The sequence below is a fragment of the Chiloscyllium punctatum genome, chromosome 12 (assembly GCF_047496795.1).
Source record: "Chiloscyllium punctatum isolate Juve2018m chromosome 12, sChiPun1.3, whole genome shotgun sequence".
NCBI lineage: Eukaryota > Metazoa > Chordata > Chondrichthyes > Orectolobiformes > Hemiscylliidae > Chiloscyllium > Chiloscyllium punctatum.
The window spans coordinates 36,825,584-36,851,652 of NC_092750.1; the positions used below are offsets into that span (position 1 = coordinate 36,825,584).

Genomic DNA, 26,069 nt, shown 5'->3' on the forward strand with positions numbered 1-26,069 from the left:
GGATTAGCCTTTCACACCCAATTTCTTATTGATTAGTCAGAACGGTGACACAAAAGGAAAAGTAAACTTGGATTACAGGAAACATTTTCAGGATTGCAACTTGTAAGTAGTGGCATCTACACAAAATCAGTGCTGGGGCCATAAGTATTTATAACATATGAACGGCTTGGGTGAATGTACTATCACCACGTTTTTGGATGACACAAATAGGTGGAACACTCAGTGTTTTCATTAGGATACAGACAGGTTAAGTGATAGGTGAATATTTGACAAATGGAATGCAATGTGGGGAACTGTGAGCTCATGCATTTGTCAGGAATAATAGACAAGTTCAATAATATTCAAGTGGAGAGAGACTGCAGAAAACTCCATAATTGGGAGAGTTGAGAGATCTTGTGCATAAATCATAAAAAGCTAACATTCAAATTCAGAACTTAATATGAAAGTCAAATAAGTTGTCAATGTTTATTTCAAAAGGAATGAAGTACAAAAATAGGTAAGGCTTGAGTTAGATCACAACTGGATATGGTGAACAGTTTATCTAAGGAAATGTACACTAGCATTGGACACAGTGTAAAGAGGATTCATTCGGTTGACCCTGGGAGTGGAGGGATTACTTTATGAGATGTGAAGTAGGTTAGGACAGAGATGAGGAGGATTTATTTCTCTCAGAAACCAGAATGGGCTTGAGGGGCTGGGTTGTTCTGTACACCCAATTTTGTGATACACAGATTTCTAATGAATAAGGTAACCAAAGGTTATGGGATTAAGATAGAAAAGTGGATTTGAGCATTATCACATCAGGCATCATCGCATTGAAATGTCTACTGCTGTTCTGACATCTTGTTGTCTTATTTATAAAGACTACAGTCTGCAAGAACTTGCCCATAGAAGCATAAAAATGAAATAGTACAGAAGGGGGCCATTCAGTCCATCTTGCCCATGTTGACCAAAAAAATACTAGAAGCCCTTTCTAATCCCACCTCCTGTACACAGCCCATAGCCCTACAGGCTGTAGCACTTGAGTAGATCTAGGTACTTATTAAAAGAGGTTACGGTCTCAGCCTCCACCACCAACTCAGCCAATGAATTCCAGATACACATCAACCCCTGTGTAAAAAGATTTTCCTCACATCCTTTCTAATCCAAACGCCACTTAGCTTGAATATATGACCTCTGGTTTTTGAACTCTCTGCCAAGGGAAATCGGTTCCTTCTGTCCTTCCACCTCTATTCTTTAGCATTTTATATACCTCAATCATGTCACGTATCACCGTGCTCTGTTCCAAGGAAAGCAACCCCAACCTCTCCAAACTGGTCTCAAGGCTGCAATTTTCCAGGCCGAGCAATATTTCAGTAAATCTTCTCTGCACTCTCCAGAGCAATTATGTCTTTCCTGTAATGTAGTGACCAAAACTGCACACAATGAGCCTCATCAGAATGTTATATCCTTTAGAGGAACAGCAATTTAGTGAACAGAAACTTCTGGATTCTGAAGTTTAAGTGTCCTAGTGCAGATGCCAGAATTCACAAAATTTCACAGGCAATAAGCAGAAAATGCCAACAGTACACGAGCAAATTACTGCATATGCTGGAATCTGAATTGAAAACAAGAAATGCTGGAGATCACAGCAGGTTAGGCAGCATCCATGAAGAGAAAGCCAGCTGAGGTTGAGTCTAGATAACATCTCCATGGATGCCGCCTCACCCACTGTGATTTGCAGCATTTGCTGTTTACAGATAATACTAGCAGTTTCTTTGAAATGACGACCCTAAAATCTGTGCTAACATATTCCTTTAGTTTAATTAACTCTCAAACTTCTCTTGGCATATATAATCCTCTCACTCTCAAACAATTCAGGATTCATCTCATTTTCAACATTACGTTATTTCATAAATACCCTTCTTTTTTCTGTTCATCTTTCTATTCCCATTGGAGACTCTCTCATTTCCTTTCAAATAAGTGACAATAATCATAAGGTCATTGGTAGCAGTTAATAGCTCTACTTGTCAGTCAAACATGAGCTAATTTAATAAATAGAGCAATAGGTAAATTACCTGAATTAGAGTCTGGGAAGGATAAATAACAAATACTTGTTTTCTGAAAAACAAAGCAATAGACTTTGATGATATTTCTGCAACTGTTCAAAACAAATAAAAAGGCAGTTTACAGTGCTCTTTATACTAACCTCTTTGTCAGATAGCTTTGCGTGAGGAGGATATATTACCTAGAAAAAGTAACACATTGTCAAAGTAATATTAATGTTTTTACAAAACATGCCACAACTGCCATGGTAAAACAGGTCAACATACGTTGCATATATCAAAACATTAGATTAGACTCCCTACAGTCTGTAAACAGACCCTTCGGCCTAACAAATCCACACAGATCCTCCGAAGAGTAACCCACCCAGACCCATTCCCCTATATTTACCCTGACTAATGCACCTAACACTGGAGGCAATTTAGCATGACCAATTCACCTGACCTGCACATCTTTGGATTGTGGGAGGAAACCGGAGCACCCAGAGGAAACCCACACAGACAAGAGGAGAATGTGCAAACTCCAAACAGACAGTCAACTGATGCTGGAATCAAACCCAGGTGCCTGGCACTGTGAGGCAGCAGTGCTAACTACTGAGCTACCATGCCACCCCACATTAAGAATGTGAAAGAAAATATAGATGAAAATAAAGAACAATTTTCTTATATTAAGACTAAGTATTAATAATTCTAATACTTATCTCCTGGAAATAGTAAACTAAAGCAAAGAACTTCTTTTAAAAAAATCATTCACAGGTTGAGGGCATCACAGATTATGCTTAACATTTACTTCCCAACACTAATTGCCCAGAGGGCAGTTGAGAGAACCACATTGCTGTGGGTCTGGAGTCACATGTAGGCCAGACCAGGTTAGGATGGCAGTTTCATTTCCAAAAGGAAATGAGTGAACCAGATGAGTTCTTCTGATATTGGACAATTGATTCATGGTCATCAGTAGACTCTTAATTCCAGATTTTTTACTGAATTCAAATTCTACCATCTGCTATAGCAGGATTCGAACCCAGGTCCCCAGAGCATATTCAGGTCTCTGGATTAACAGTCCAGCAAAAATACCACTAGGCTGTTGTCTTCGGCAATATGAAATACTTTACCTTATAATGTATCTCTAAGGCAGGCTACATGGCAGTGCACTATACAGTAAATACTGACATGGGCATGTGCTCCAGATGTTCTGTCATTAGAAGGACATGTTAGGTTGAAATAAAGATATGAATTCTGTAGTTAGCAGTGAATTAACAGCACTTAAATGTTCATTATACTTACAGCAGTCCAGAACATTTGAGAGCATTAACATTTTGTTAAGCATTTATTAGACAGTCAGAACAGCAGTCAGCCCGCTACAGGGGATCTACAGCCTGTATGAGCAGGGCAAGTATTTGGGCACAATGCCATTCGGGCGGGTGTTCCAGGATTTTATCTCAGTGAGATTTGTGCTATGGTGATATATTTCAAACTCACCATTCCATCTTCAAATTATATGGACGTTCCTTCAAGCATTGCTGGGTCAAAATCCAGGAATTCAAGCCAAGTGGCATTCGAGATCTTCCTACACTAAATTGGTTGCAGCAGTCCAATAATGTAGCTCACCAGCAGCTTCTCAAGGGCAGCTAGGGATGGACAATAAATGCTGGCCCAAGCAATGATACTCACATCCCATTAATTATTTTTTAAAAATGCATCTGTTTGAGCAGATTGAAGAACTCACTGAGACATTCAGAACCGAAAGCTAATTAAATTAATTGGAAATCATTAAGAGAAAAGTGAGACAATTAAAATCTTAGTGGTTAAGACTTCATACTTGTATAAGACACTAAAACCATTGCATAGTATTAATAACTGTACAACATGCTAAAGTGGGCAAGATTAATGAGTGCCTTTTGGATAAGGCACACACCTTTTGAGTCTCAAGATGATGCAAGAGCTTATAAAATCAAACAGCAACTTTGGGTTTCTGTGATTAACTATGCATGCATTGGCAGTTGCTGCCTGATTTACCTATCAATGATTGTGAGTGCTACATCAAAATCAGAGCCATTAAGGTACAGAGGGAAAGTCAGCAGTTCAGTCAAAATATGCTATTCTGACACAACAATGGTGGCCTGTCACATAGCTATATCAACTAGTCGAAGGTAGAAGAGAAATAATTACTGTATCATATCTTACTGTGTGACTGGAATGTTTAATAGCCACCAAGCAGTTACATTCATAATAAAAATTCATACTTTATTATATCAACAATTACTTGAAAATGTGTGTTCAGTTTAAATTCATGTATATTAGTCTTGAATTTTATTCAGTGATCTTTTTCATTTATGCATTTTGTGGGATGGAGTGTCTCTGGGTGGCCAGCATTTATTGCCTATCCCTAGTTGTCCTTGAGAAGGTGGTGGTGAGCTGCCTTCTTGAATCGATGCACTCCACCTGCTGTGGGTTGACCCACAATGTCCTTCGGGAGGGAAATCCAGGATTTGGACCCAGCGATAGTGAAGGCATGGTGATTTATTTCCAAGTCAGGATGGTGAGTGGCTTGGAGGGGAACTTGAAGGTGGTGGTGTTCCTATGTGCCTGCTGCAAGATGGAAATGATCATGGGTTTGAAAGATGTTGTCTGAGAATCTTTGGTGAATTTCTGCAGTGCATCTTATAGATAGTACACACTGCTGCTAGTAAGTGTGGGTGGTGAAGGGCATGGATGCTTCTGGATGTATTGCCAATCAAGCAGGTTGCTTGGTCCTAGAAGGTGTCAACCTTGTTGCGAATTATTGGGGCTGCACTCATCCAGACAAGTGGGGAGTATTCCATCAGATTCCTGACTTGTGCCTTGTAGATGGCGGACAGGCTTTGGGGAGTCAGGTGATGAGTACTCATAGCTTCTGACCTGCTTTTGTAGCCACTGTGTTTATTTGGTGAGCCCAGTTGAGTTTCTGATCAATGGTAAGGGGATCAGTGATGGTAACTTCATTGAACGTCAAGGGTAGGGGAATTAAGATTGTCTCCTATCAGTGATAGTCATACCCTGGCACTTGCAGGGCACAAATGTTACCAGCCACTTGTCAGCCCAAACCTGGATATGGTCCCCATCTTGTTGCAGTTAGGCATGGACTGCTTCAGACTGAGTCGTCATGAATGGTGCTGAATATTTTGCAATCATCAGCAAACATCCCCGCTTCTGACCTTCTAATGGAGGAAAGCAGCTGAAGTTGTTTGAGTCAAGGACACTACCCTGAGGAACTCCTACAGAGATGCCCTGGAGCTGAGATGACTGACCTCAATAACCATGACCATCTTCCTCAGTTCAGGGATGATTCTGACCACCGTAAAGTTTGCCCCTGGATTTCTATCAATTCCAGCTTTGTCAGGGCTCTTTGATGCCACACTCCACTGAATGCAGCATTGTCGTCAAGGACTGTCACTCTTCCTCACCTCTGAAATTCAGCTTTGTCCATGTTTGAACCAAGGCTTGAATGAGGTCAGGAGCTGAGTGGCCTTGGTGGAACCCAAACTGGGTGTCACTAAGCAGGTTGTTGCTGAGCAGGTGCTACTTGGTAGCACTTTTGATGACAGCGTTCATCAGTTTACTAATGATCGAGAGTAGTCATGGGGTGGCAATTGGTTGGGTTGGATTTGTCCTGCTTTTTATTTACAGGACATACTTGAGCAACTTTCCACACGGTCAGGTAGATGCCAGTGTTGTTACCAAAGGGAACAGCTTGGCTAGGGGAGCAGCAAGGTGCGAGTACAAGTTTTCAGTACTATTGATGGAATATTGTCAGGGTCCATAGCCTTTGCAGCATCCAGTGCCTTCAACTGTTTCTTGATATCGATTGGAGTGAATCAAATTGGCTGAAGACTAGTATCCAGTATGCTGGGGACCACTGGAGGAAGCCAAGATGGGTCATCCACTTGGCACTTCTGGCTGAAGACTGCTGTGCAAGCTCAAGCCTTATCGTTTGCACTGACGTGCTGGACTCATTGTGGATAGGGGTTTTTGTGGAGCCTCCTTTCTTCAGTGAGTTATTTAAATTGTCAACTACCATTCATGACTGTATGTGGCAAGGCTGCAGAGCTTAGATCTATTCCATCAGCTGTGGGATCCCTTAGCTCTATCACTTGCTGCTCGGCATGCAAGTAGTCCTTTTTGGTGACTTCAGCAGGTTTACACCTCATCTTCAGGTATGCCTGGTGCTGGTCCTCGCATGCAGTTCTGCACAATTCAGGGTTGACTCCCTGGCTTGATGGTAATGGTTCAGTGGGGGGCATGCTGGGCCGTGGGGTTATAAAGTATGCTGGAATACAATTCTGTCGCTGTGGGCCACCAACAGCATCTCATGGATGCCAGTCTTGAGTTGCTAGATCTGTTTGAAGTCTGTCTCATTGAGCATGGTGATAGTGCCACACAACACAATGGGGGTTATTCTCAATATGAAAATGGGAATTCACCTCTACAAGGACTGTGCAGTGGTCACACTTACTGATACTGTCATGGACAGATGCATCTGCAGCTGGTATCTTGGTAATGATGAAGTCATGTATATTTTTAGCTCTTGTTAGTGCCCTCGCCAACTGCCGCAGACCCAGTTTAGCCACTATGTCCTTTAGGATCTTACCAGCTCAATCAGTGCTAAGCCATTCTTGGTGGTGGACAACAATGCCCCCCACACAGAGTACATTCTGTGCCAGAGTCATTCTCACTGTTTCCCCTAAGTGTTGTTCTATATGGAGGACGTTTGTGGTTAATAAGTTGTAGATGAAACCAAAAATGGACAGCAAAGAAGGTTACCTCAGAGTACAATGAGACCTTGATCAGATGGGCCAATGTACTAAGGCCAATGTACACGGTCCTGGGAAGTGTTGCTGAACAAAGAGACCTTGGAGTGCAGGTTCATAGTTCCTTGAAAGTGGAGTCGCAGGTCGATAGGATAGTGAAGGCGGCATTTGATGTTTTCCTTTATTGGTCAGAGCATTGATTATAAGAGTTGGGAGGTCATGTTGTGGCTGTACAGGACACCGGTTAGGGCACTTTTGGAATATTGTGTGCAATTCTGATCTCCCTCCTACAAGAAGGATGTTGCAAAACTTGAAAGGACTCAGTAAAGATTTACAAGGATGTTGACAGGGGTGGAGGGCTTAAGCAATCGGGAGAGACTGAATAGATTAGGTCTATTTTCCCTGAAGCATCAGAGGCTGAGGGGTGACCTTAGAGAAGTTTATAAAATCACGAGGGAGATAGATAGGGTAAATAGACAAGGTCTTTTCCCTCGGGTGGGGGAGTCCAGAACTAGAGGGTCCAGGTTTAAGGTGAGAGGGAAAAGATTTAGAGTCTAGATTAGAGTGGTGCTGGAAAAGCACAGCAGTTCAGGCAGCATCCGAGGAGCAGTAAAATCGACGCTTCGGGCAAAAGCCCTTCATCAGGAATACAGGCAGAGAGCCTGAAGGGTGGAGAGATAAATGAGAGGAGGGTGGGGGTGGGGAGAAAGTAGCATAGAGTACAATAGGTGAGTGGGGGAGGGGATGAAGGTGATAGGTCGGGGGGGGGGTAAGTGGATAGGTGGAAAAGAAGATAAGCAGGTAGGACAAGTCATGGGGACAGTGCTGAGCTGGAAGTTTGGAACTGAGGTGAGGTGGGGGAAGTGGAAATGAGGAAACTGGTGAAGTCCACATTGCTACCCTGGGGTTGAAGTGTTCCGAGGCGGAAGATGAGGCGTTCTTCCTCCAGGCGTCGGGTGGTGAGGGAGTGGTGGTGAAGGAGGCCCACGACCTCCATGTCCTTGGCAGAGTGGGAGGGGGAGTTCAAATGTTGGGCCACAGGGCGGTGTGGTTGATTGGTGCTGGTGTCCCAGAGATGTTCCCTAAAGTGCTCTGCTAGGAGGCGTCCAGTCTCCCCAATGTAGAGGAGACCGCATCAGGAGCAACGGATACAATAAATGATATTGGTGGATGTGCAAGTAAAACCTTGATGGATGTGGAAGGCTCCTTTAGGGCCTTGGATGGAGGTGAGGGAGGTGGTGTGGGCGCAGGTTTTGCAATTCCTGCGGTGGCAGGGGAAGGTGCCAGGACGGGGGGGGTTGTCGGGGTCGTGGACCTGACCAGGTAGTCATGGAGGGAACGGTCTTTGCAGAAGGCGGAAAGGGATGGGGAGGGAAATATATCCCTGGTGGTGGGGTCCGTTTGGAGGTGGCGGAAATGTCGGTGGATGATTTGGTTTATGCGAAGGTTGGTAGGGTGGAAGGTGAGCACCAGGGCATTCTGTCCCTGTTACAGTTGGAAGGGTGGGGTCTGAGGGTGGAGATGCGGGATGTAGACGAGATGCATTGGAGCGCATCTTTAACCACGTGGGAAGGGAAATTGCGATCTCTAAAGAAGGAGGCCATCTGGTGTGTTCTGTAGTGGAACTGGTCCTCCTGGGAGCAGATACGGCGGAGGCAGAGGAATTGGGAATACGGAATGGCATTTTTTGCAGGAGGTAGGGTGGGAAGAGGTGCAATCCAGGTAGCTGTGGGAGTCAGTGGGTTTGTAAAAAATGTTGGTGTCAAGTCGGTCATCATTAACGGAGATGGAGAGGTCCAGGAAGGGGAGGGAGGTGTCAGAAATTTAAGGTCAGGGTGGAATGTGTTGGTGAAGATTTAGATGTGTTGGGAAAGATTTAGAGGGAACCTAAGGGGATTTTCTTCACACAGAGGGTGGTACATATATGGAATGAGCTGCCAGACAAAGTGGTGGAGACTGGTACAATCGTGACATTTAAGAGTTAATGGATGGTATATGAATAGAAAGGGTTTAGAGCAACGTGAGTCAAGTGCTGGAAAATAGGACTAGATTAGTTTAGGATATCTAGTTAGCATGGATGAGTTGGACCGAAGGGTCCGTTTCCGTGCTGTACATCTCTGTGACTCTGAGTACCAATTCCTCAGCTGACTAAGGATGGTATGTGGTAATCAGGAGGTTTCCTTGCCCATGTTTAACTAGAAGCCATGAGACTTCATGGGGTCAGCAGTCAATGTTGAGGACTCCCAGGGCAACTCCTTCCCAACTGTACACCACTGTGTCACCACAAGGTCTGTCCTGCTGCTGGGGCAGGACATATCCAGGGATGGTGACAGTGTTGTCTGAGACATTGTAAGGTATGATTATTCTGTGAGCATGACTATGTCAGGCTGTTGCTTGACTGGTCTGTGAGACAGCTCTCCCAGGTTTTGACTTTGGTCCCCAGATGTTAATAAGTAGGACTTTGCAGGGTCGACAGGGCTGTTTCTGCCATTGTCTTTGTTTTTCCAATGTCTGGGTTAATGTCAGGTGATCCATTTGGGTTTCATTTCTTTGAGACTGAGTAGCAATTGTACAATGAAATGGCTCACTAAATCATTTCAGAGGGCAAGTGAAAGTCGATTACATTGCTGTGGGTCTGGAGTGACACATTGGCCAGACCAGGTGAGGAAGGCAGATTTCCTTCCCTGAAGGCCGTTAGTGAACAAGATGGGCTTTTCCAACAATTAGCAATTATTTCACAGTCACCAGTGGATTCTTAGTTCCAGATTTTGTTTTATTGGATTAAAATTCCAACCAAAGTCAAACCTGAATCCCCAGAACAATACATGGGTCTCTGCTTTTCCAGCACCACTTTTCCAGCACCACTCTGGATTAACAGTCTAGTGATAATATCATGAGGCCATCGCCTTACCATGATTAATTTGTCTGCAATGAGTTCCCTCATATTAAAAACAAATAAATGCCTTCATATCCTTTCCAAATTGCTGCACCCAGAACTCAACACAATATCCAGGTGACGACACATTAGTGCCCTATGCAAGTTCAACAAAACCTCCTTGTTCTTGTGTTCTGCACCCCAATCAATAAAGCACAGGACGTTGCATACTTTATTAACTACACTCTCAATCCATCCTGTCATCTTCAATAATTTATGGACATATTCACCCAGGCATCTCTGCTCCTGCACCTTCTTTAGAATTGTATAATTTAGCTTATACTGTCTGTCCATGTTATTCTTACCAAAATGCCTCATTTGATATTGCACTGCATTGAACTTCATCTGCCATCTGTTTGCTATTCCATCAACTGACTGTCTTTCTCAAGTTCTGTACTATCCTCTTCTGACTGTGGAGGTCAAGTCATTAAGTATCTTTAAGACAGAGATAGATAGCTTCTTGATGAGCAAAAGGATTCTGGATTATGGGGAGAAGGCAGAAAAATATCAAATGGAGTAACAGACTGCTCCTAAATCTGATATAATCCTCACATGTCATATTGCTTCCACCTTCTGTATCATCTACAAACTTTAAAATTGTGCACAGTAAACTAAAATCTAGGTCATTATGTCAGGAAATTCAAGAATCCAACACAGACTGCTGAAGATCACCAAACCTTCTAATCAAACTGAAAACATCTACCAACAAACACTCCCCTACTTCACAATTTGCTAGGGAACATGAAATTTAATATTAAGTTTGAGAGTTAGAAACCAGCACCAGAAACCAATTGTGCTATATATAAGTAATAATAATTACATTGGAATTCATGCTGTGTTGGCTGGAGTGGACAGGGAAAGGAGGCTAACAGAAAAGGTTAAGGAACAATGGCAAGCATTAAAAAAAATCATGACTGATAGCAAAGATATAACCTAAAGAAGAAGAAAAATTTTAGTAAAGGTATAAACCAATTGTAGTTAACCAAGCCAGTTAAGAATTGTATCAAAATTAATGAAAAAAAAACAATGCGGCAAAGATTAGTGCAAAATCAGGATTGGGCAAGTTTTAAAAGCCTATTTGGCCTTTATTTCCTTATTGGGCAGTCTAGGATCCAAGGGCATAATCAGAATAAGGGCTCACCCATTTAAGAGATGAGGGGGAATTTCTTCTGAAGGTGATGAATCTGTAGAATTCTTTATCATAAAGAGCTGTAAAGGCTGTAGCATCAAGTATATTCAAGGCTGAGGTAGACAGATCTTTAATCTTTCAGGGAATCAAGGGTTATGAGAATAAGGGAAGAGAGTAGAGGATTATGATCTTGTTGAATAGCAGAGTGGACTTTGTGGACCGTGGCCTACTTCCAATTCTACATCTTATGATCTTATTCTTTGTTTGTTGTTACTCAGCCAATTTCTTATCCATGTTACTGGTTTCTATTTTATTCCATGAACTATAACTTGGTTCAGAACTTTGTTGCGCGGCACCATATCAAAGTCCATGTGGAATGTAATAATAGCTTTGCCATCATCAAATCTCTCTTACCCCTATAAAATGTCTAACAATTTCATTAACCATGACTTTCCTACAAGAAATCCATGTTAGGCATATTTAATTAGCTTGCATTTGCCCACATAAAGTCACTACAGAGTCAGAGATATACAGCACGGAATCAGACTCTTCAGTCCAACTCATCCATGCCAGCCAGACATCCCAATCTGACCTAATCCCATTTGCCAGCATTTGGCCTATATTCTTCTAAACTCTTCCCATCTATATACCCATCCAGATGCCTTTGAAATGTTGTAATTGTACCCATCTCCACCACTTACTCTAGCAGTTCATTCCACCCTCTGTATGAAACAATTTAGCCCTCAGGTCCATTTTAAGTATTTCCCCTCTTACCTTAAACCTATGTCCTCTAGTTTTAGACTCCCCCACCTTAGGAAAAAGACCTTGGCTCTTCACTCTACCCATGCTCCTCATGATTGCATTACCCTCCAAATGGCTGTTCATTCAGTTATTAATTCTACAAGCTCCCTCAACAAAGTGAAAGGCACATTAGTCCCACAACACCACACACTGCTGTCTCATTTAAAAAAAAGAGGGCTGATGGTTAATTTAACCCAAGGGTCAGCCACACTTCTGGTCAGATTCAAGGTTGAGAATTTGCCACCACCATGGTGAAAATGAACCCATTCTGTTGCCATTGAAAATACAGCTAACCGATCTATAATTGCTTGGCTTATCTTCACATCCTTTTTGAATTAGGATGTAAAGTTTACAGTTTACAAAGCCTCTTGTACCACACATACTTAAATAAAACTGAAATATTATGGCACATGCTTCTCCAAGTTCCACTCCCACCCTCAGTATCTTTGGATATCATACTCCCTTCTTAAATTTAGGGAACACATTAGGGACTCATTTGTAGCTTGCTCAATCCTTGCAAAAGGGGTGGCAATTACATTACAGCGCAGTACAGGCCTCTTGGCCCCTGATGTTACGCCAACCTATGGAACCAATCTGAAGCCCATCTAACCCACACTATTCTATTTTAAATACCATTTTAAAGCATGAGCATTAAATTATACTTTCTAAAAATACAATTAACATGTGAAAACTATTGAAGAGTTGAAATTTGAATTGACAAATCTTATCTTCCTTTTGTAATTAGTGTATGTTAGTATATGAGTGCAACTCTTAAGACACTATCTTCAACTGATTTCTTATAAAAAGGCTTCTTCAGGCAGTTGATCACTGATGTTGTGTAACTGACTCAAAATGTAGTAGATAGAGAAATTCATTTTGTGAGGAGTTCTCAAACAGGAAAACAAAGCATATGATATCTTAAAAAAACATAAATGTGGATAAATCCCCAGGACCTGACCAGGTGTACCCTAGAACTCGGTGGGAATTTAAGGAAGTGATTGCTGGGCCGCTTGCTGAGATATCTGGATTACTGATACTCACACGTGAGGTGCCAGAAGACGAAAGGATGGCTAACACTGTACCACTATTGGAGGTGATAAGGAAAAGCCAGGGAACTATAGACCAGTGAGCCTGACATAAGTGGAGGGCAAGTTGTTGGAGAGAATTCTGAGGGACATGATGTACATGTATTTGGAAAGGTAAGGACTGATTAGGGATAGTCAGCATGGCTTTGTGCATGGGATATCATGTCTCACCAGCTTGATTCATTTTTAAAGAAGTAATGGAGGATTGATGAGGACAGAGCAGTGGACATGACCTATATGGACTTCAGTAAGGTGTTTGACAAGGTTCCTCATGGTAGACTGAGTAGCAAGGTTGGATCTCATGGAATACAAGAAGAACTAGCCATTTGGATACAGAACATAGGATTAGGGTGAGAAGGGAAAGATATAAAAGAGATGTAAGGGGCAACTATTTCACGCAGAGGGTGGTACGTGTATGGAATGAGCTGCCAGAGGAAGTGGAGGAGGGTGGCACAATTGCAACATTTAAAAAACATCTAGATGAATATATGAATAGGAATGGTTTAGAGGGATATAGGCAAAGTGCTGGCAAATGGGAGTCGATCAGGTTAGGATATTTGGTCAGCATGGATGAGTGGGACCGAAGGTCTATTTCCGTACTGTACAACTCTATGACTCTCCGATCTTAAAAAAACGAATAGATTTTACTGTCTAATCAGTCAAAAAATAAAAGCTTTCAATTTTCTTCAGTATGTTTTCTTTAATACATATTAACAAAGCGGCTTAACTCTTCAAACACTGATGCCTTGTGCACTATTGTATTGTTCCAGATTGGAAACAGTGTTTTCAGAATCAGTAAGCCTTCGTTGATTGGATTTTAAAGATTCTACTTGTCAATCAAATTTAAAAGTTTTGCATTTCGATAGTTATCTCAACGTACGAAGAACTATTCTGCCGAGTAGCTAATTAAACCAAGCAGAGGCTTTTTTTTGAAATTCTATCTGACACATTAAATGTGAAAATTGGCATCTGGTGTACGTTTCGCTTCTATTAAAATTGTTTCGAAATTAACCGCTCGGACAGATACAAATCTGCAAACCAGCTGTTGCGCCCTGGATTCAAATAACAAAAAATCTGACTTAAAAACATTTGAAATTGCAAATAACACAATTAGTTGCAACATTTGAAAAATGGCCTAGATTTCTGGTAACACAAAGAACAGCGTCGGTACCGTCACAAGATACACAGTCGTCTTCGCATCAAAACAAAAGGAAAAGTTAAAAACGCAATTCACATTGATCGCCAAAGACCAAAACCTACTTCCTGATGCAAATGATCAGCTCGTTCTTCTTTTAAAAATGTATATAAATAGATTTCCTGGGATTTACATAAACTCACTTCGACAGCCTGCCCCAGTTCCAGGTCGAAGCCGACCACGCAGATACAGTGAACCCAGGCAGCGAACCTGTCCCATGGCAGAGATGGCGACCTGTCAGGATTACACAGGTAATCTTGGTTGGGAATGACCCTCTGTAACAGCTCCTCCAGGTCATCACTATCACCTGTCAAAGCCTGAAGAGCCATGTTATGCTCTCAGTACAACCCGGACCGAGGAGACGACGTTGGCGGTGACGCGTTACGTAGATCGGTTGCGTGTTACGTCAGCCAAACGTCCAGCGATTTGTTTGACGGAGCTGAGGTTTCCCCAACTGTCAATTTTTGAAGGGATTCCACCCTTTACTGGATTGGTGACACACATGACGAAGAGATGGTGACACATAAAAGTGAATTCAATTAACAACAGTAAAAGAATTAATGACGGTGACAGCATGTACTTGAATCTCGATAAACTTGCCGCGATTCTTCCGGCCGATATACTCGGTTCCTTTGGTTGGATCAGGCCGTCGTTCCGTCTGCTCGCCCTGTTGGGCTAAACCTGGCCGGCTCACATTTCCTACCTGTTTATGTTTGGTTCATTCTCCACGTCAATCAACCGCTCAACGCATCCACCGGCGGGCTCAGTTGCCCGCCCAGCGCACATCTCCATTGGCTGTCCTCAGCGTACCGTCTGGCCGCTATTGGTTGTCGTGCTGTCAATTAGCGGCAGCCGGCGCTTCCGCTGTCAAGTTATTGCCGATGCGGTGAAGCTATGGCGGCTTCAGTGAGTTGTGGGGGACGTGTTACAAGCTTGGGTTCGGTGGAGGGCAAAAGCACAGGCGAAGAATAGTTCCTATTTTGTCCCGCAACAGCAACGGCCGCAGGTGTCGAGCGAGCTGGCCTGCTTTCAACATCAGTTGCTTATCAAAGGCGGGGTGTGGGGTTTCCCTTCAGATGTGGATCGGGAGCACCTTGAACCGTGGCCTTTGATCGAAAGGATTTGTTTTGATTTCGGGTCATAAGTTCACGACTTTGGACTCAGTGATCAGGATTCAGTCAGGCCTGAGGCCTAGTTGTTAACTCTGCTTCCTTTGCTTCTGCTAGGACATGTTCTCGAGAAGATAAGGTGGCGGTTCCATTTCTTTTTCCGCAGTAACCGTTGAGGGCCGCCCCCCATTGCCCACAGGAGGACTTGTGATGTGCGAGTTATTTCTGTAAAGCCAGCTTTTAACGTGTCCGACTCAAATTCCGCGATAACCTTGTCTGACTAAGAGGGGCAAAAACAGCACTAATTCTGACTGCACACCGACGATTTTATCTTCAGTCAGCCACGCGTGTCCTTAAGTGTCTGAGGCTGATAACTCTTCATTTTTATTTTTACCGTTGTCAAAGCTCGATGACGGTATTTAAACACCGACCTAATGGACTAATCTCAACGCACAGATCTGCAGGCAAGGACAGAAGATGCGTCGAGTTGTTTCTGATTTATTGAGATGGGTGTGTTAGCGGATGAAAGATGAATCTCTCATTTTGTACAGAAAGCGCTTGCGGATGTTGTGTGTAAATATTCTCATTTATATATAAAGAAGGTTGTTTTCCATTTCTAATATATTTTGAAAAGACATTGTCGCTCTGGATCAGGAAGTGGATCAAGGCGAGTTTCCTCTCTTGACTTTGACTGAGGCTCGTCACCAGTCCCATATGCCTTCAGCACTAGCCATCTTCACCTGTCGGCCAAACTCGCACCCTTTTCAGGAGCGCCATGTCTACCTGGACGAACCTGTCAAAATTGGTCGATCGGTGGCACGTTGCAGACCAGCCCAAAATAACGCCACTTTCGATTGCAAAGTCCTTTCCAGAAACCACGCTCTCATCTGGTTCGACCATAAAACAGGCAAGGTAAGGGCGAACAACTTTTTATTATATTGAATTGGAAGTATCAATTATTCTAAAGAATCTTTCGCAATTCTGCTGAGGATGTTGTTGGTCCCATTCCTGTTATCGATTGATCAATTTTTCATCTTGTTTTCGTGTGTTAATGTTTTTATGAAGTTAAAAAATTAGTAATTTACTTTTAATGCTGATTAGACTTTTTTCTTTTAGCTTGATCAGTTATAAAAACTGGAATGTAAAACTATTTAACCATTTTAACTAAGTATTGCAGCAGCAATATTTCCAGAATCAAATTTTTCATTATCATTAATTTCAATTTTAGAAATTGCATTTATGGTTTATTTTACTTTTGGTATAATAATTATTGCATTTTGGCTGTCTTTTAGCTATTCATTCATCTTTAGTGTGCAAAGCCACAGTGAAGCAGGTCTCTTCTTTGCCTGAGTGGTGACTATGACCCTGCTAATCTGTGTGGAAGTTGCGTAACCTATGGCAATGAACACAGTACCTTGACAACTATGCCTAGTTCCTTTTTGCTTTTACCTTTGTCTATTATTCTTAGTTATCAATTTACAGCTGTCCACCTCACACACATGCCAGTTCAATATGTTTGTATTGAGCTTCCAGTTGCCTGCCATTTCACTACATGACCAATGTTCCCAAGCCAACATCTCTCTTTCAGACAGTACTCCAGCAAAACTCAGCAGAAGCTGGAAAAACAACACCTCACTGCTTTGGAGCCCTTCTGGACTCTATATTAAGTTCACTAATTTTAGGACCTGAGAATTCTCTTCTGTGCCTTTACCCCAACCCCCATACAGCAGGCCTTGTGATTTGCTGCAACAAACAAAGCATTGTCAGCTACTAATGGTTCCTATTAACAACTATTAATTCTCCCAGGATGGCCTTTACACATTCCTTTGTCTGCCCAACTGTTTTTCTGTCTCTGAGTTTCATTTCCAACTCTGCCCCCTCTCTCTGACCTATTCTTTATCATAACCTAGCTCCAGTCAATTCTGAAGAAGGGTTCTCAAGATGTTAACTCTGCTTTCTCTCCACAGATGATGCCAGATCTGCTGTGTTTTTTCCAACAATTTCTGTTTTTGCTCTGGATTTCCAGCATCTGAATTTTTTGTTTTGTTTAATATTCTATTAAGACTGTGTATAAGTTAGTAGTTTGGGAACATGTATTGGGACTCTTTTGCTATCTCGAGTCGGCATACCAGCAGCAACTACAGTGGGTTGCCTGAACAGATCCTGAAGAAAATTTTAACACTTTGACCAAGACTTGGCTTGTTTTGGGGTTTTACTGTGGGCTGACCTAGAGTCCCTCTGTTCAGGATATGAACTGAGTGTGACTGTGAAATTGTCTTCACTCAAGTGGTGTTCTCTAAGGTAAAAACAATGACTGCAGATGCTGAAAACCAAATACTGGATTAGTGGTGCTGGAAGAGCACAGCAGTTCAGGCAGCATCCAACAAGCAGCAAAATCGACGTTTCGGGCAAAAGCCCTTCATCAGGAATAAAGGCAGTGAGCCTGAAGCGTGGAGAGATAAGCTAGAGGAGGGTGGGGGTGGGGAGAGAGTAGCATGGAGTACAATGGGTGAGTGGGGGAGGAGATGAAGGTGATAGGTCAAGGAGGAGAGGGTGGAGTGGATAGGTGGAAAAGAAGATAGGCAGGTCGGACAAGTCCGGACAAGTCAAGGAGACAGTTACTGAGGTGGAAGTTTGAAACTAGGATGAGGTGGGGGAAGGGGAAATGAGGAAGCTGTTGAAGTCCACATTGATGCCCTGGGGTTGAAGTGTTCCGAGGCGGAAGATGAGGCGTTCTTCCTCCAGGCATCTGGTGGTAAGGGAGCGGCAGTGAAGGAGGCCCAGGACCTCCATGTCTTTGGCAGAGTGGGAGGGGGAGTTGAAATGTTGGGCCACGGGGGGCTCAGTTCTCTAGTGAGGTTGTCCACTTCCATTGGAATACCCTGCAACTTATACACTCCACTTGCCACACTTTCCAATGATAAAGCCAATTGTAGTACCTGTTTGAAGTCCAGTGGGGCTTTTTCATGGTTACATCATTAATCCCACCTGCCAATCGGTGTCTCAGCATTGGTTAATCCAAAGTCACACGCCACTGCCAATTGTCTTAATTCCGTCAAAAATCCTGATAAGGATTGCTGAGTAAAACTGAGTGCATTTCATAATTGGACCAGGCTTGAGGTTTTTATATTCCTCAAGTAAGTCCATCATCTCTTGAAAGGTTTTAGCATCTGGTGCCTCTGGGAAAGTTAGATTTCTAATAACTGAAAAAGCTGCAAGTCCACAAGCTGTAAGGAGAATTACTCATTGCTATTTGTCTGCCCCAGTGTCATATGACCAGAAAAATAGTTTATTCCTTTCAAATACTGGTCCCAATCGTCAGTGGAGTTGAATGAGTTGAGCTTCTCAAGTAACGGCATGATGCCAAAAATGCTTATCCCAACTTAAAGATGACTGTTGCAAGTGAATTCTTCAAAATTCTTCAGGACCATGTTTTGCTATCATCGCTAATGAAGTAACTCCAACAAGTCACCCTTTATTTACACGTGGCAAGTCCTTGAAACTGATCCACCTTCCTCAGAGCCAGCTGTCAGAGTGAACAGGAGATCTCACGTTCTGTTTTTATCTGCCAGTCAGGGCTCCCTGATTAAAGTTCTTAATCTGGCACAGTCAGGGAACTCATATTCTCTGAGGTCCACGTAGCTGACCTCATTACAATCACTACAGGTTCCAGGGATCAGCAGTCAGTGTCCATTTATAGATTGGAGACTATGTCATTGTTCTTAGAAATGAGCTTTAATGGAGTTGCTTCAAATTGTAATGGATTTAACAGCAAGTACTCATTTCTTTAGTTCTTCAACATAATGCATTTCAAGGTCTTTCCACAAGATCATTATAAAACAAGTATAGCACTCACCTGAAGAGATATTAGGCCACCTGACTGACCGCTTGGTCAAAGATGTGTTTGGTTCACATGTTTCTTAAAGGGAAAAAAAAGGTAGAGAGTCAGAGCAATGTAGGCAGGGTATTCCAGAGCTTAAATAAGGGAACTAAAGTGAAACAGAATCTAATGACTGAAGAGTTGGTAATAAAAGGGGACAAATAGGATTTTGAGCGCACTGTCAGAAAGGTAGTGGCTATCAATTCAATAGTAACCATCAGAAGGGAACAAACACTTGCTTAAAAAAGCTGCGTAAATGGAGAGAATTACCCATTTTGCAACTAACGAAGTTAGTCCGAAAAGATGTGACATAAACTTGGTGAGCCAACTGTACTATTCTGTGATCAAAAAGGTGGACAAGCAGCAAATGACACTCCTTCTTACAAAGAATAACATGTTTGTACAACATTATGTTGTTTATCTTACTGTTAGCTGCTGATATTGAATCCCTGACCATAGAGATGTCAGTCTCTTGCACAATAGCTGCTGAAGCAGAAAGTGAGCTTGCTACCTCCCTTTCTTCATTTACTACATACATTTTTAAACAATACTCTTGGCCAAGCATTTGGTCTTAATATCTCCTGGCATTGCTCAGTGTCATACTTGGATTTATAATGTTTCTGAGGAAGCACCTTTGAAAGTATTATGTCCAAGATGTAATAGGAATATGGTTTTGTCATGAAAGACCTTATGGCTTTTCTGTTTTGTCTGTTGCTATCTTTTCTCGATGTATCTGTTTTTCTTCTTGTCCATTATTCATAACAAACACCCTTGAAGGTTGAAGAGCTATAATTACTTGGTAAGCATATAATCTTGGAGAAAATTAAGGTAACTATAGTATTGGAAAATATTTGACTGAAAATAGACCCAAAAATGTGGACATTGAGGTTGGAAATTGCTATTAGTGGTACCCATCAAAGCAAAGCTGTGTTTTTTTTTATTCCTGTGACAGTGTGATAAGTCTGATGTCTGAATGTTACATGTACAAGTGCTAAGTGTGGTGTGCAAGACTTTATTTATAAACATAAATGAATGTTCTTCTTAAATCAGTAGATATTAGAAGAATGGTAGTATTATACCATATAAAAGTAAGCATCCATCTACTGACATGTATCCTATTGTAAAATCTATTAAAGAAGCAAACACTAATTTTAGCTGAAGAACAATAAGTTGTTACAATTTGTCAATTCAAAAAAGGTGCAACCCAGAAACTGCGTGAAAATTGAAATTTGGTTGAAAAGGTGTGTGCGCAATGTATATGCAATATACTAAAAATGATTTAGAAATCCTTACAGTGAAGAAATGAGCATCCATTTATTTGTCTCATTCTGGACCTTTAAAACTATCTTCTTGGGCATAATTTTCAAATTTTGGCAAAAAGAGGAGTATACTTCAGAGGGAAATCAGGAGTGCAAAAAGGGGACATGAGATAGCTTTGGCAAATAGGGTTGAGGAGAATCCAAAGGGTCCTTACAAATATGTTAAGGACAAGAGGGTAACTAGGGAGAGAATAGGGCCCCTCAAAGATCAGCAAGGCTGCTTTTGTGTGGAGCAGCAGAAGATGGGGGTGATACTAAACCAGTATTTTGCATCCGTGTTTACTGTGGTGAAGGACATGGAAGTTATCGAATGTAGGGAATACATGGTGACATCTTGAAACATGTCCATATTATAGAGGAAGAAATGCGCGATGTCTTGAAATGCATAAAAGTGGATAAATCCCCAGGACCTGATCAGGTGTACCTTGGAACTCTGTGGGAAGCTAAAGAAGTGATTAGGCCACTTGTTGAGACAAATCTATCATCGATAGTCACAGGTGAGGTGCTGGAAGACTGGAGGTTGGCTAACATGGTGCCACTGTTTAAAACAAGTGGTAAGAACTAGCCAGGGAACTATAGACCAGTGGGCCTGATGTCGGTGGTGGGCACATTGTTGGAGGGAATCCTGAGGGAGAGGATGTACATGTATTTGAAAAGGTATGGACTGATTAGGGATAGTCAGTATGGCTTTGTGCGTGGGAAATCATATCTCGCAAACTTGATTGAGTTTTTTGAAGAAGTAAGACATTCGATAAGGTTCACCGTGGGAGACTGGTTAGCAAGGTTAGATCTCATGGAATTACAGGGAGAACTAGCCATTTGGATACAGAACTGGCTCAAAGGTAGAAGACAGAGGGTGGTGGTGGAGGGTTGTTTTTCAGACTGGAGGCCTGTGACCAGTGGAGTGCCACAAGGATTAGCGTTGGGTCCACTATTTTTAATCACTTAAATAAATGATTTGGATGTGAGCATAAGGGGTATAGTAGTAAGTTTGCAGATGACACCAAAATTGGAGGTGTAGTGGACAGCGAAGAGGGTTACCTTGGATTACAACAGGATCTTGATCAGATGGGCCAATGGGCTGAGAAGTGGCAGATGGAGTTTAATTCAGATAAATGCGAGATGCTGCATTTTGGGAAAGCAAATCTTAGCAAGACTTATACACTTAATGGTAAGGTCCAAGGCAACGTTGCTGAACAAAGAGACCTTGGAGTGCAGTTCATAGTTCCTTGAAAGTGAAGTCGCAGGTAGATAAGATAGCGAAGGAGGCGTTTGGTATGCTTTCCTTTATTGGTCAGAGTATTGAGTACAGGAGCTGGGATGTCATGTTGCAGTTGTCCTAACATTGGTTAGGCCACTGTTGGAATATTGTGTGCAATTCTGGTCTCCTTCCTTTCAGAAAATGTTGTGAGACTTGAAAGGGTTCAGAAAAGATTTACAAGGATGTTGCCAGAGCTGAAGGATTTGCACTACAGGGAGAGGTTGCATAGGGTGGGGCTGTTTTCCCTGGAGCATTGGAGGCTGAGGGGTGACCTTATAGATGTTTACAAAATTATGAGGGGTATGGATAGGATAGATAGACAAAGTCTTTTCACTGGGGTGGGGAAGTCCAGAACTAGAGAGCATAGGCTTGGGGTGAGAGGGGAAAGGTATAAAAGAGACCTAAGAGGCAACCTTTTCATGCAGTGGGTGTATGGAATGAGCTGCCAGAGGAAGTGGTGGAGGCTGTTTTAAAAGGCATCAAAAGATTTACAAGGATGTTGCCAGGGTTGGAGGATTTGAGCTATAGGGAGAGGCTGAACAGGCTTGGGGCTGTTTTCCCTGGAGCATCGGAGGCTGGGGGCATGCCCTTATAGAGGTTTACAAAATTATGCGGGGCATGGATAGAGTAAATAGGCCAAGTCTTTTCCCTGGGGTCAGGGAACTAGAGTGCATTGGTATAGGGTGAGAGGGGAAAGACATTTGGATGGGTATATGAATAGGAAGGGTTTGGAGAGATATGGGCCGGGTACTGGCAGGTGGGAGTAGATTAGGTTGGGATATCTGGTCGGCATGCACGGGTTTCCATGTTGTACAACTCTATGACTCTATTTAAAAGGCACCTAGATGGGTATATGAATAGGAGAAGTTTGGAGAGATATGGGCCGGGTGCTGGCAAGTAGGACTAGATTAAGTTGGGATATCTGGTCAGCATGGACCAGTTGGAGCGAAGGGTCTGTTTCTGTGCTGTCAGCATCCGGCCCATATCCCTGTAAACCCTTCCCATTCGTACACCCAACCTGATGCCTTTTAAATGTTGCAATTGTAGTAGCCTCTACCACTTCCTCTGGAAGCTCATTCCATAGAACATTACAGTGTAGTACAGGCCCTTCGCCCCTTAATGTTGCGCCAACCTGTGGAACCAACCTGAAGCTCATCTATCCTACAATATTCCATTTTCATCCATATGTTTATCCAGTGACCAATCAATGCCCTTAAAGTTGGTGAGTCTACTACAGTTGCACACAGGGCTTTCCACACCGCTACTACTCTGAGTAAAGAAACTGCCTCTGACATCTATCACCCTTCAATTTAAAGCTATGTTCCCTCGTGCTAACCATTATCATCTGAGGAAAAAGGCTGTCACTATCCACCCTGTCTAACCCTCTGATTATCTTATGTCTCAACTAAGTCACCTCTCCACCTTCTCTCGAACAAAAAAAATCTCAAGTCCCTCAGCTTTTCCTCGTAAGACCTTCCGTCCATACCAGGCACCATCCTAGTAAATCTCTTCTGAACCCTTTCCAAAGCTTCCACATCCTTCCTATAATATGGTGACCAGACTGTGCACAATACTCCAAGTGCGGCTGCACCAGAGTTTTGTATAGCTGCAGCATGACCTCATGGCTCCAAAACTCAATCCCTCTCCCAATAAAAACTAACACACCGAATGCCTTCTTAACAACCCTAGCAACCTGGATGGCAACTTTCAGGGATCCATGTACATGGACACCGAAATCTCTCTGCTCATTGGCACTGCCAAGAATCTTACTGTTAGCCCAGTACTCTTTATTCCTGTTGTTCTTTCCAAAGTGAATCACCTCCCACTTTTCCGCATTGAACCCCATTTGCCACCTCTCAGCACAGCTCAGCAGGTTATAGAGGGATGTAGATAAGCTGCAACATCCTTCGTCACTATCCACAACTCCACCGACCTTCGTGTCATCTGCAAATTTACTAACCCATTCTTCCACTCCCACCCCCCAGTCTACGTCATTTATAAAAATGACAAATAGCAGTGGACCCAAAACAGTTCCTCTCAGTAGCCTACTAGTAACTGAACTCCAAGCAGAACATTTCCCATCAACCACCACCCTCTGTCTTCTTTCAGCTAGCCAATTTCTGATCCAAACCACTAAGTTATCCTCAATGCCATGCCTCTGTATTTTGTGCAATAGACTACCATGAGGAACTTTGTCAAACGCTTACTGAAATCCATATTCACCACATCAACCGTTTTACCCTAATCCACCTGTTGGTCATCATCTCAAAGAACCCAATAAGGTTTGTGATGCACGATCTATCCTTCACAAAACCGTGTTGACTATCCCAAATCAACTTATTCCTCTCTAGATGATTATAAATAATATCTCTTTTATAGCCTTTTCCAACACTTTACCCACAAGCAAAGTAAGGCTCACTGGTCTATAATTACCAAGGTTGTCTCTACTCCCCTTCTTGAACAAGGGGACAACATTTGCTATCCTCCAGTCTTCTGGCACTTCCTGTAGACAATGACGACATAAAGATCAAAGCCAAAGGCTCTGCATTCTCGACCCTGGTTTCTTAGAGAATCCTAGCATAAATCCCAGGGGATTTACCTATTTTCACACTTTGCAGAATTGCTAACACCTCCTCCTGTGAACCTCAATCCCATCTAGTCTACTAGCCTATATCTCAAAATTGTCTTCGACAACATGGTCTTTTTCCAGTGTGAATACCGACAAAAAGAATTCATTTAGCGCTTCTCCTATTCTCCTCTGACTCCACGCACAACTTCTCACTACTATCCTTGGTTTGCCCTAATCTTGGTCTAGTCATTGTTTTTTCCTGATATACCTATAGAAAGCTTTAGGGATTTCCTTGCTCCTATCTGCCAATGAATTCTCATATCCGCTCCTGGCACTTCTTATCTCTCTCTCTCTCTCTCTCTCTCTCTCTTTAGGTTTTTCCTGGAAAGCTTGTAACTCTCAAGCGCCGAAACTGAGCCTTCACGTCTCATCCTAACATAAACTGCCTTCTTCCTCTTGACAAAAGATTCAACCTCCTGAGTAAACCACGGCTCCCTCGCTCGACCACTTCCTCCATGTCTGACCAGTACCTAGCTGTAGCTGTTCCTTGAATCAGGTCCACATTTCAATTGTGCCCATCCTCTGCATCCTACATCTTGCCTGATCAATTCATAATTGCCTTTACCCTGGTTATAACTTTTGCCCTGTATTATATAACTAACCCTTTCTATTGCTAAAGTAAACATAACTTTGGTGATAGTGACCACAATTCAGTTTTCATCTACCTCCAAATCTAACACCTGCAAAGAAAAAAACATAATTATTTGTATGTTTAATTAGCATAATGAGGCAGCTGAACATTTGAATTATTTTCATTATGTATATTATATATGTTCTTCATAAAAATAAGGAACAATGCCTGAATTTGTAATGGACGCAACATTACATTTCATTTTTCATGAAGCAGATCTGCCTAATTTAATGTCTATGATAACTGTCAATCTGCTCAAGAAAATAAGATCTACATCAAGATTTTTGTGTTAGATCGATTTCCAGAGCAAGTTTCTCTTTCTTTTTAGAAGTGGCATTTTTTTTAGTTTGACACTAGAAGTGACATCACTTCTAGTGATTCCTTTATTGGGCATTAAACATGGTAGATGATGTTAAGTAAATTAATCAGAAAACAAAATATTGGGGATATCAATAGGTTGAAATAAAATAGAAAATGCCAATAACGCTCAACCTGACAGGTGGTTTCTGTGCTCAGAGAGACAGATATAACATTGCTATTGAAAAGCACAGAGAACGTTCTTTGTAAAATGCTTTGAAGTAATTCCTTGATTTACTGAATTGGGATCAAGATGACTTCACTGCAAAGGTAGTGTGGTAGGAGAGGCTACATTAACATAAACACGTGCACATATGCCAATAAGCATGGACTGCATAAAGATCCCTATTTTCATCACCTCTGCTCCACCCAGTACCATTGTCATTACTTTGATCCTTTACAATCAGAACCAGAATTGTGGGGTCAACATAAAGGATATTGCTTATGGTTCTTCCTAAGTCTCTTGCTCAGGACATTTTGATGCTAGACAAGACTGGTTCTGCTGTGAACTCCTGAGAACTAAAAGGAGGGAAATCAGGTGGGCAAAACGGGGACATGAGATAGCTTTGGCAAATAGAATTAAGGAGAATCCAGAGGGTTTTTACAAATATATTAAGGACAAAAGGGTAACTAGGGGAGAGAATAGGGCCCCTCAAAGATCAATAAGGTGGCCTTTGTGTGGAGCCACAGAAAATGGGAGAGATAATAAATGAATATTTTGCATCAGCATTTCCTGTGAAAAAGGATATGGAAGATATAGACTGTAGAGAAATAGATGGTGACATCTTGCAAAATGTCCAGATTGGTGAGGAGGAAGTGCTGGATGTCTTGAAATGATTAAAGGTGGATAAATCCCCAAGAACTGATCAGGTGTACCTGAGAACTCTGTGGGAAGCTAGAGAAGTGATT

The 26,069-nt window shown here is 42.3% G+C and overlaps 2 protein-coding genes across 33 annotated transcripts in view; one reads left to right on the forward strand and one right to left on the reverse strand.

Moving 5' to 3' along the window:
* dennd6a (DENN/MADD domain containing 6A) overlaps positions 1–14,402 on the reverse strand; it is a 107,548-nt gene extending 93,146 nt beyond the window's left edge. For 2 of the 3 annotated variants that reach the window (XM_072582381.1, XM_072582380.1), the window contains exons 1-3: positions 14,118–14,402; positions 2,189–2,227; positions 2,058–2,100 (exon numbers count right to left, since the gene is read on the reverse strand). In XM_072582381.1, coding sequence (XP_072438482.1) covers positions 2,058–2,100; positions 2,189–2,227; positions 14,118–14,303 — 268 coding nt within the window. In that variant the 5' untranslated portion in view covers positions 14,304–14,402. The remainder of the gene's footprint in view (positions 1–2,057; positions 2,101–2,188; positions 2,228–14,117) is intronic. The other variant, XM_072582382.1, reaches the window with a different exon arrangement.
* Positions 14,403–14,644: 242 nt separating this feature from the next.
* The window catches only part of slmapa (sarcolemma associated protein a), a 269,091-nt gene continuing 257,666 nt past the window's right edge, over positions 14,645–26,069 (forward strand). For all 30 annotated transcript variants that reach the window (XM_072582350.1, XM_072582348.1, XM_072582347.1 and 27 more), the window contains exon 1: positions 14,645–15,995. In XM_072582350.1, coding sequence (XP_072438451.1) covers positions 15,798–15,995 — 198 coding nt within the window. In that variant the 5' untranslated portion in view covers positions 14,645–15,797. The remainder of the gene's footprint in view (positions 15,996–26,069) is intronic.